General features: G+C 47.5%; 1 protein-coding gene across 2 annotated transcripts; it reads left to right on the top strand.

The window, feature by feature from the left end:
- The first annotated feature begins 2,837 nt into the window (after positions 1-2,837).
- On the top strand, positions 2,838-10,339 carry emilin2b (elastin microfibril interfacer 2b). Of its 2 annotated transcripts, none has more exons than XM_057012558.1 (9): positions 2,838-3,442; positions 3,524-3,649; positions 4,042-4,223; positions 4,334-6,058; positions 9,049-9,261; positions 9,373-9,429; positions 9,514-9,564; positions 9,639-9,752; positions 9,843-10,339. In XM_057012558.1, the coding sequence occupies exons 1-9, from the start codon at positions 3,309-3,311 to the stop codon at positions 10,169-10,171; spliced, it is 2,931 nt and encodes a 976-aa protein (XP_056868538.1). In that variant the 5' UTR covers positions 2,838-3,308; the 3' UTR covers positions 10,172-10,339. The 2 variants fall into 2 exon arrangements, with proteins under 2 accessions (XP_056868538.1, XP_056868537.1); XM_057012557.1 differs by having other exon boundaries at positions 2,843-3,442; positions 3,521-3,649.
- The last annotated feature ends 159 nt before the right edge of the window (positions 10,340-10,498 follow it).

Raw genomic sequence — 10,498 nt, 5'->3', positions numbered from 1 at the left:
ATGACAATTTTGTTAGAATGGAGTCCTGAGGGGGGGAAATGAGCATGTATTGACATCTGGCCCAGTGAGGGTGACGTACAAAACAACTGCCATCAGGGAAAACAGTTCAAAAATAAGTGTCTATGCTGGACTCTTTTGAGCATTCATACTGTATATAGCACATACTGTATAGGCTGAATCTTTAATCTATCATAGAATTATAAGGCAACCAATTTAATTCAAGCTAACATTATTGTCATGACGGAGGACTTTTCTGATCTGGAATCTTTTCAGCGCCATTGGATTTTCATAGCAGTATTTAAATGAATGTGGTTCAAGAAGGGGATGTCTGTCTCATGTGAATAAATGTGCTCTTGCATAACAGCCTGTTCTGTTTACAAGCTAAAAAAAGAAAAAGTCCCAGTGGCAGCCTTTAAAATGACTCTCAAACATTTTCTTCATAGAATAAAGGGTAAAAAACAAGGCATGTCCCTCCCAGAGAGACAGCTCGCAGCATTTGTTTTTCAAATGAAATGTGCTATAACCATACATTGGTACCTAATTTTCAGCATTTTGTTGAAATCTCAACACTCTCCTCTTTGAATTATTCTGTCGTGCATCGTTTAATGTCTCAGTGGAATAAAGATTTTATTTTCCTGTGTGAACAGAGCCACAAAAGTTACATGCCCGTCAGCTAATAAACAAATGTTTGCTTGATCCGATGTTGTTTTTCTCTTTCACAAGTGTCTGAGGAACGTTACTCTGGTCACGAAGCAGCAATGGTGTCCCTGAATGGTCCCGGATCCAGAAGTGATGTTGAGAAATTTGCCTGTTTTAAAGAAGTTCCTTTCAATCTTCAAACAGCCTTTAAGTTCCGGCTGTGTTTGGACAATAAAACACATTTCTGTTGAGTTATATGCAGTTATGCAGATGTATGTTTGCCAAACGTCAAAGCCATTCTTTTATGTTATCTAAGCGTGAGGAAGTTCTGCTGTCTAAACTCTCTGTTGGCTCTCTTGAAGGTCAACTAAAGGGAGGATGTAAATGTAGAAGATTGGGCCCCTGAGGCAGCTTCCTGATGTTCTGGTATCCATGATGGTGGTGAAAAAAGTGAATTTCCACAAAGACCGGATAGGGTGTATCTGTGGTAAACAACCATCCTTGTCACGATACACTAGGTCCTAGTGACTAGGAGGAAAACTTGATCCATAGGTGGCCAAACAATGAAAAAGAACAAATTCAAGGATAATCTTTTTTTGGCCGACGGCTCCATCTGCTGCCTGGTTAGAAGACTAGTTTTGCCCACGTTGTCACATGTAGAAGCGAAATTTTCTGTAAAGATTATCTGTACATCTTTCCCTGGAAACGTGGGAGAAGCTGTTTTATTGTCATGCAAATTCGGTCGGATATTTGGATAATTTGCACTTCCCTGCTAAACCAGTGTGGTTGTTGTGTCCTTATTAAACCACTAGAGGGCGCTGTCAGCTAGGGTTTAAATCCCTGCAGCATCTTCTACCCCAACAAAGCTGCAAGGCTGATCCCAGCATCACCTTTCCTTTTTTGCCCCCCCCTTTCCCCCAATGAACTCAGGTTAATGTCTGGTGTAACTGATGATCTGATGTAACTGCTCACCTTTAACTCCATCTGGAAAGATATGGAGGGAAAATGTCAACACAATTGGTGAGCGAGTGATTACCAGAGGAACCATCGGTGGACCAAACTACTTTTCTTTCCCATAAGTATGTTTTTAATAGTGTTTGTTGTTGGTCTCTGGCGTCTCATTATGAGGATCCTATTCTTCCTACATTACATCCTTCCGTGTGCAATCCCCGTGCCGTAGCATAGTCATTTAAAACTCCTGCAGCACCTTCTTCCTGCACAGACTTTCTAATAGCTACACACGCCTTCATTTTCTTGGATAAATGACGTCCACTGAAAGGAATTTTTCACAGGTTGTTTGCACAGGCTATTGTAAATTTGCCTTCAACAGTAGAAAAAGTCTTAAACATTAAGAACAGATCCTCTCCCAGATGTTTGAATCTTTTTTTAAAAGATCACATCCACATATGAGGCACAGCCACAACCTCTTTGATCCCCTGGGAGCCAAGGCAGCTCCAGACGGCTCCTGAATTACCCCCACCGCCGGGAGAGCTATGACATGTTGAGCTGTTTGGAGCACAGTTCCCCTGCTCGGGGCAACAATGGCCCAGTTGTTGTTTTTATTGTAGAATTTTACAGCAGCGGGTTTCTGCTCTCTCGACTCATGCTGAAGTAAACGGTTCCACCTGGGCTCTGATCTCACGGGGGCTCCTCTCTGGGGGCCTCTGCTCAGCTTTACCAAAATTGGGCCTCTTTTACCCCGTTTAAGTTGAAGCTTTTGTTATCGTTTCACCTCGTCCTCCTTCATTCTCCCCATCACTGACCTCTTGTGAGGTATAAACACTTCAGAAGCAAACCTTATGCTTGTTTAGATTTGCCACCAGGCCACCTAAAGACTTCCTGCTGCTGCTGCTGTTGCTCCCTTCGCTCTGTTTGAAACCCTCCAAGAAAATATCCTGACGGATGACCTGGACTCTGACCTGGCACCGAAGGTCGGTGAGTGATGCCCGCTGCTCAGTTATTGGGTTTTTAGCTGATGTTGCTGCTACTGACCCGCAGGCTCAGGACCGTTGACCCTGAAGAAAAGTAAAGTGATGAGTGATGATCACAAGATCTCAAGAGTAACCGATAAAAAACCAGATGCTGCACATGAAACATTTTTGTGCATTTTTTATCCTGCAGTTAAATTCCTATAAGTTTTGTTTTGTTTTTTTGCTATGTAATGTTATTTTTCTTAAGCCTGTTTCCCATTTAAGTCAGTGAAAATCGGCAACAAAAAGAAAAGGAGACAAAGCTGTGGGCGTCGATTAATTCTATTTTTAAATATTTTATACGTAATCCCATTTGTCCACATTCACTTCCTTTAAGAACATGTTCTTGGCACTTTCTGGGAACAACATCCCAGATCCTTTTTCCTCCCCTTGGCACACATTACCCTGGAATCAATGGTAGTTTTACCCGATTTTAACGTCCTGTAGACCTGTCACATTGTGTTGATGGTTGCAGAGAGAAAGTTGCACGTGAGCTCTGGAGTGTGTGTGATGTGAGGGGGGGGGCAGCATCTGTCAGTTTGGAGGGAGTCCCGAAACGTCACATAAAGTCTTCCATCTGGAAGGAGCTGGTTCAGATCCGTGCGCCACAGAGACGAAACCAGCCGCTCCACTAGATCACACAACTTTAGGGGGATTCGAAAACTTTAGAATTGTTGGGGATTTTAAAAAGAGACCAACATGAAACTTGACCCCAGGGTGCTGACACATCTTCACCTTTTCATAACTTTGACGCTGGTCTGTGGAACGCCGCTCCAGTATGACATGTACCAGGGACGCGCATATTCCGGAGCCGAGTCGCGACACCGAAATAGGTAAGATCGCCTCTCATCCTCCACGCAACTTTCTCCAGCAGTTGCTACACGAGGATGCGTCTCTTCTTTGTTTCCCAGCAGGAACTGGTGCGCACACATCGTGCACAAAAACGTGAGCTGCGCCGTCGTGGGAGGCACGGAGAGCTTCATGCAGCCGGAGGTTCTACCGTGTCCACCGGAGCTGCCAAACTGCGCGCAGCAAGTGATGTAAGTTCCCAGAAGTGCGGGACAGTTCAGTCCCCAGTATATTCAGTGCTGCCAAACATGCACTGACCAATCAGGACTTTATTTATGTCAGGATTAATTGAGTTGTTTATAAGGAGATATGATTAGCTAACAGGGAATCTCTCAAAAATAGGACCTTCTTAAAAGGATTTAAGCATGTCAGACACAGACTTTAGCTGCTTCTGCCAACTGTAAGCGAGAGTACCGAAATGTATTTTTCCACTTCCTCCCAGCTGCATCATTAATTAACTGCAAATGGTGCTGTTCTTTATTTGGTCTGCTGCTGTCAGCAGATGTGCTCCGTCCTCATATATCACAACACCCCGCGCTTCATTTCAAAGAGAATCTCAAGTCGGCGTGTGTTATGTTTGTAGATATCAGACCCACTTCAGACCCACGTATAAGCTCGCCTACAAGGTCTTGACCCAGCTGGAGTGGCGGTGTTGTCCGGGGTACCAGGGCTACGACTGCAGGGAGCCGAGAGATGTTAAGCAACTTCAGGCAGAGCCTTTCCAACATGTTCCCTCTCCCTCTGCACAAAACCCGTCCAGTAAAGGTGTGAAAGACGCGATCGTAACGGTGGAAAGTATCTGAGTCCAAATTAAACATATGGAAACTCTTAACACATTCTTATTTCCTGTTCTCCTCACTTTGTTCCTGCCGTAGTTCCAGAACAGCCAACAGAGAGCCGCAGGAACCATCCGTGGGGAGAGGAGGGGCACTTTGGAGGTCAGCCGGGTCACAGGCCACCCTCAGGTCATCACAATACACAACACCTGGAAGATGAGGTACAGCGACTGTCCCAGATGGTTCTGGACATGCAGGCAAGGATGACGGACATGTCTTCAAGTCTGAGGCTGGATTTCCAAGAGGACGCCAGTAAAATGCTAGTTTCACTGATGAATAACCTGAGACAGCCCGCCAGCGCCAGGGGAGCGGAGACACAAACCGTGGAGGTGCAGGACCTGTCGTTCCCTACATCAGGCATGGACGAGGTGATGAACAGGATCAGCCAGGTCGCAGACAACCTGGAGTCCAAGAGCAGCACTTTGGAAGAGCTGGTGGGCCGTGTCAGCCGTCACGACGGACAGATTCACCTGTTAATGGAGGCTGCCCAGAATCATCTGCCCACGCCGCCTCCCGCGGCCCCAGCCAGTGACAAAGATCTACGAGATTACTTGGACAAGAAGATAGAAGCCCTGAGAGAAGAGTTGATGGGAGGCATGGATATCAAACTAGCCGACCTGAAGAACTCATGTGATTATAAAATCCTGTCTGTTCAGGAACAGTGTGAGGGACAAGAAACCAACTACCTGAGCCTGGCTGAGCTCATCGAATCCAAGGAAGCTGACCTCCGTGACGAGATCCAGGACCTCAAAGCCAAACTGGTTGTACCAGGAAATCAAAGCTCATTGTCATCTGACTCTGTTTTGGCTCGTTTGGACAATCTTGAGTCCCGTCTGAACTCGTCTGATAAGAATAAATTGGCACAGTGCTGTGCGGAGGAGAAGCTGAAGCTTGAGCACACAGAGGCCATTAATGACTTGAGGGAAAATCTGGAGGACAAGTTGGTCTCCCTGGAGGACAGGCTATCCACCATGTTGTTAGACACGAGCACCATTGTCCAGTCTCCTGGACAAACTGATGATCAGAATGCTCTGCAGATAAATCTCAACTCTATGAAGAGCTCCATTCAGGCTCTGAAGAACCGATATGACGTTTTAGACCAGCTGTGCTCAAAGGAGTGCAATGCTAAATCGACCGCTCTGGAAGACATCAAACGAGATGTTGAGGGTTGCAGATCTGATGTCAATGCTATGGTGACGCGACTGGAAACTCAGATGAAAGACGGCAGAGCCACAGAGAGGCTACATCTGAACTTCACCACCAGCATAGAGGACCTACGGGACACGTTGAGCCACCTGAAAGGGCGCACAGATGGACTAGAGGGCTTGCTTTTGGATATCGCCCACCAGCATTCTCAGACCCCACAGAGTCTCAACTCAACCAGGGGCCGAGATCAGGGGAAGATCGACCAGACTCAGCACCATGACCTGAGAAATAGGCTGGAGGAGGCGGGCAGGAAAGGTGATTGCTGCAAGGAGCCAACTGAAGATATCAGGAAGGAGATCTCACGCATGGACAGCCGCATGGCTACAGTGGAGAGCTTGTGCCTCAAGCTAGATCCTATCTCAGCTAGCCTCGAAAGGATCAAGGAGGGCATGAACAAGCATGTGAATGCACTGTGGACCTGTGTCGACCAGCTGAACGGAACGGTTCAAGCCCAAGCCATAGATATCGGAGGGATGACGGGAACTTGCCAGAACCTCCAGAAGATCGTCTCCAATCTAGAGGTGCTGCTGCTACCAGACTTCAATCCTGGCACGAACGGTAAGCTGTAAACAACTCAACACCTGGGGTTTGTTGGACTCACGATAGTCATGGTGTCTCCTCATTTAATGGTGGTGATGTAACTGGGAGTCTGTGTAGTAGCAAATGTCAAGCAAAGCAACAATGCCAGGTTCCTGCCTGCCCACCCAATCAGAGGTAGGGCTCGGATGTCACTTGTGATGGCCTCGGTTAATTTCTTCTTGCTAGCATTGGGCTACAGCCGACCAGCTGTGCCGTAAATTCAGCTGTAATTAATGTCATCGGGCGGTGATCCATCCCATCATTTCAGATCCCTTGGCATTATTTCCATTCATTTGCCTGTGACACTGGCTTTCCATATGAGCACGTTTCCGACTAAAGGGGACTGAGCTGATTAAAGACACATGCGTGATTTAATACGCAATACTTGGGTTGAGCAAGGCTTTGGCATAAAGTGACATTACTCACTGTTGGCCTTTCGCACATCCGGACATTTATGTTTCCGTATGTTCACAGAAGTCACGTGTCTGAATAGTTGTACAATTAGGCGTAAAACATGGCGGGTCTGCTGTGCCGGCCGCTGAGAGAGCGCCTTCGCCGGTGCAAGCGTATAGAATTTCATCTATATGCACGTTTGCATCTGCTGGTTGATGTTGCCTGTGAGACCGAGCTGGATGCTCGCAGATGCGTGAGGCGGATTCACACCCGTCCAACGCTCACTAGCCAAGCCTCGTCCTCTGGGACGGGCTGGTTTTCAGTCACTACTTTATGGAGCAGGTGACGCAGAACCATGTGATCCACTTGAGGACCTCAAGAGACGGGAGCTGGAGAAAAGGCTCCTGAATCATCTCCGAGAGGCTCGTTTTGCTGTCACTTCTCTGCCAGCTGTGGATGATGACAGGCTGCCTCTCCACCCTCTACTCTGGACTGTGTCAGAATTTGGGATAAGTCATTCTGATTTGAGCACAGCTTCATCTACTTGTCTCCCGTCCTGCTTATCTCGAGACCGAAAAAGGCTGACGCGGTTTATGGACGATACCCTTGTGTGCTTTGATAATGTGCTCCTGAACCAACGTATGGCTCTTTCCTCACAGCCTCGTTCTGGATCAGCTTTCCATTTTAGTAACATCAGCCTCTAATTAATTCCACAGCATGACCCCTCAAAGCTCGACTAGGTCCATATATCAACATGTTTACTCTGCTAACCTCAAATAAGAATGTCCGGAAAAGGGTGGAGAGGCGCCTCGAGCCATCGCTGAGATGATTTTGTTGCCCTTGGTGCGCAGCAATAACGTTGCTCTGGCTTTGATTAATGACTATATAGCAACTAAGCATAAACTTATTTCATCGCTTAGCTAAAATCCACATATTTGTGTTCCAGGTGTCCAAATAAATAAAAGGTTGCTTATTGATGGCTAATCAGGCAGTTATTGGTGACTGATCTGACCTCAAAGGCAACCATCTGGTTATTTAGGCTGATATTTTGAGTTTGTCAATGTCCCCGAGGGAGAACAAAAATGACAAAAGAAAGCTGGGAACCCAAAATATCAACTATAGTTAGCATTTATTTAGCATGTATGGGTCTATTTCCAGCTGGTCCTGTTCTGTTTGGTTGTAAATGAATCACAACAGTAAGAAAATGTCCGCCGTTTGGCAGCACCTCCTCGGTGTGTTGGACACAGTGGAGTCGTTGGAATAACACGGCAAGAGCTGGAGCTCTATTATAGGAACGTTCCCAGATAAGAGAACATGCCTTCCTGTCTTGACAAAGCTTTGCGGCGGAGGTCAGCGACCTTTCAGAGATCTGCTTGGTATGTTGCAGCCGGGGGGTCAAACGCGATAACCCGGTGAGGACAAAACATGACGGGACCTGGCAGAAAAACCCTCGGGGACGGTGCCACAGCCTGCGGCGCCGACAGCGCTCCCAGGTCTCAGCGGCTACATGCTTGACACAGACGCTCGTCCTCCCACGTCAAAAACCCAGAAAGCGTCCCGAAGGGCCATTTTGATGACTCATAAAGTCAGAGTGCACCGAATTGCTGTTCTTCATTATGGGGTTTGTAATGTGGGAAGTGGGCATTCTTCAGAGACGAGGGGCTGCTGCATCCTGGGACTTTTGAGGGGGAGCAACACAACAAAGTAAGTTTTCCCACACTGCATTGTTGCGAACTGGAGAGCAGATCCAGCTGCGTCTGTTTACGCTGCTGCGCGCAGGAGTCTACTGTCTGGAACACAACCCCCCAACGCTCTACGTGATGACTAATGAACCAGGAGAGCACATGTGCACGGGCGACCCCCCCTTCCCTGTTTTACAGGCGCACACAGGTTCCCCTCCACATGTTGGGTTTAACAAGCAGACCTCTCGGGCCCCTGTGCTAAATGGGGCTTTTCCTCGAGCTGCCTGCCGATCCAACATGTGGCCGCCATCGGGGGCCTCGCCACGCACCAGAGGGGTAATGTTTGCTACATGCCCCCCAATGGAGGTCGATTTGTTGATAAATTCCAGGAATGTGGCGCCACATGCACAGTAGTGTCATTACGAGTGCAGGAGTGGAGATGCGGTTTGTTATTGTAGCCGTCTGCGTGCGTGATTACAGGCCGAGTTAATCACGCCGCTAACGAGAACAGCGTCTTAAATGCTCTTGTTTGTTTCTCAAGAGCTGCATCAAGGCGGAAGAAATGCGACACGAGGCGTTCCAAAACCTCGGACTGTAATCAGGGCCGTCATCAGATTTCCTCGTGGAAGTCACAACCGCATCAGATTGAATACAACAGGATCACATGATCACATTTGCAAACATACTTCGTCCATGAATACTTGGAATGTTTGTGAGGAGCGGGGAAGACGTGTCCGTGGTCCCTCTGCTCGCAGATCAAGATGTATGGAAGCTTTTAGGGTTAAAAACGGTCCCGCACGTAGAATTAACGTGGGTTTTGTGGGTCAAAAGTCAGTCTATGTTCAATCATTTTGACATTTCTCTCATGTTCAATCTGTTCTTCTTATTCACCAGGAGCGGAGGCCACAGCAGACAACGCCGGGGGTCCCCACAGACCAAGTCAAAGCCTCCCGGTGCCGCTTGGTCCTATGGACGCCACCCTCCCACCACCACCAGTGATGGAGACTGGGGAAGCGGGACCCCCCGGTAAGATGACCGCCACCTCCAAGCTGCCCAAAGGTGTCGATGGCAGCATGATGCCAGTGAAGGGTTTTGCTGGAGCGCCAGGTAAGGAATTTACTCATGGACAATTTTGAAGATACAATTTTTTGGGTAGGGGTGGGGTTGTTTTGTTTATTCTAAATCACAGAATAACCCTCACCATGTTTTATTTTGTAGCACCTCCCGATGTCAAATCTACAGACTCGATAAAGATTAACATGGTCGTGTTTCCAGGTAAGAATCATCTTTTAGTCTCTCCATTCGTCGTGCTGCATCAGCACTGACTTTAGGGGGGGAACCTTTGTTTTTATTGGACAGGTGTGGCCCCGCCCCACAGCAACAACCCTCTCAATCCTGCCCCGCCCTCAGGTCAGAGTTCATTCCTCCCTATACATGTTTACCGTGGCTGCCTGGAGTGTTAACGATGCAAATTCTTTGCTCAGATGAGAGAGTTTCCTTCTCAGCTGGTCTGACTCTCCAGCTGCTCAGAGAGGTTGGAACCATTCCATTTAACAAGGTGCTTGTCAACGATGGCGGACACTACGACGCTATCACAGGTGACTTATGCTAGCAAGTGACTTATTCTAAAAAAGGGATTTAAAGGGATTCAATCTCTAGTTTTGACGCACCTTTCTCTGCATCCTCAGGTGTTTTCACAGCTCCCTCAGATGGACGCTACCTGGTGACCGCCATGCTCACGGCGCAGCGTGGAGAGAGGGTGGAGGCGGTCCTGTCAGCGTCCAATCGCAGCGTCCAGAAGCTGGACTCCGCGGGTTTTCCTTCGGGCTCGGCAGCACCACCTTCGCACGGATGTGACTGCAACAGCGCGGCCTCCCTCAGCCTGGTCGTCCCTCTGAGGAGGGGAGACCGACTAGAACTCATCCTGACAGCGGGAAAGCTGGCCGTCTCCGACCCCCCGGAAGTTCTCTCATCATTCAGCGCTGTTCTCCTTTACCAAAACCCGTCGAAACGGTAGCCCTCTTCTTTTAATTCTTTAAGTTTCCATGAAACAAAGTCTGACAAAACATCTATTTATATCAGTAAGAATTTTGTGTGTTTATATTGCATTATTGCCATTCCATTGTGTAATTTTATGAGTTTTATCTTGCAAATACATTTGAATTAAACCTTTATTTGTTGTCCACCAGATGAAATGATCACACAGTTCATTCTAGTGAAAACATATGGTTATATTTATTTGTGAGGACCAGCCAAAATGTTCCCATTTCCCAAAAATGTCCTCACTGTGCAAATTAAGTGTGTATTCTCGTACTCATGCACAACACACACACACACACACTAT

Source organism: Takifugu flavidus, chromosome 17, assembly GCF_003711565.1.
Source record: "Takifugu flavidus isolate HTHZ2018 chromosome 17, ASM371156v2, whole genome shotgun sequence".
Taxonomy (NCBI): Eukaryota; Metazoa; Chordata; class Actinopteri; order Tetraodontiformes; family Tetraodontidae; genus Takifugu; species Takifugu flavidus.
The sequence above is the reverse complement of the archived record's forward strand: the minus strand, read 5'-3'. Positions and strand labels throughout refer to the sequence as shown.

Bases quoted from the DNA above. Each gene is read 5' to 3' on its own strand.
- emilin2b (XM_057012557.1), top strand. From the start codon at position 3,309: ATGAAACTTGACCCCAGGGTGCTGACACATCTTCACCTTTTCATAACT. The intron at 3,443-3,520 runs GTAAGATCGCCT...TTTGTTTCCCAG, and splicing joins GAGTCGCGACACCGAAATAG to CAGGAACTGGTGCGCACACA. The intron at 9,430-9,513 runs GTAAGAATCATC...TTTATTGGACAG, and splicing joins TAACATGGTCGTGTTTCCAG to GTGTGGCCCCGCCCCACAGC.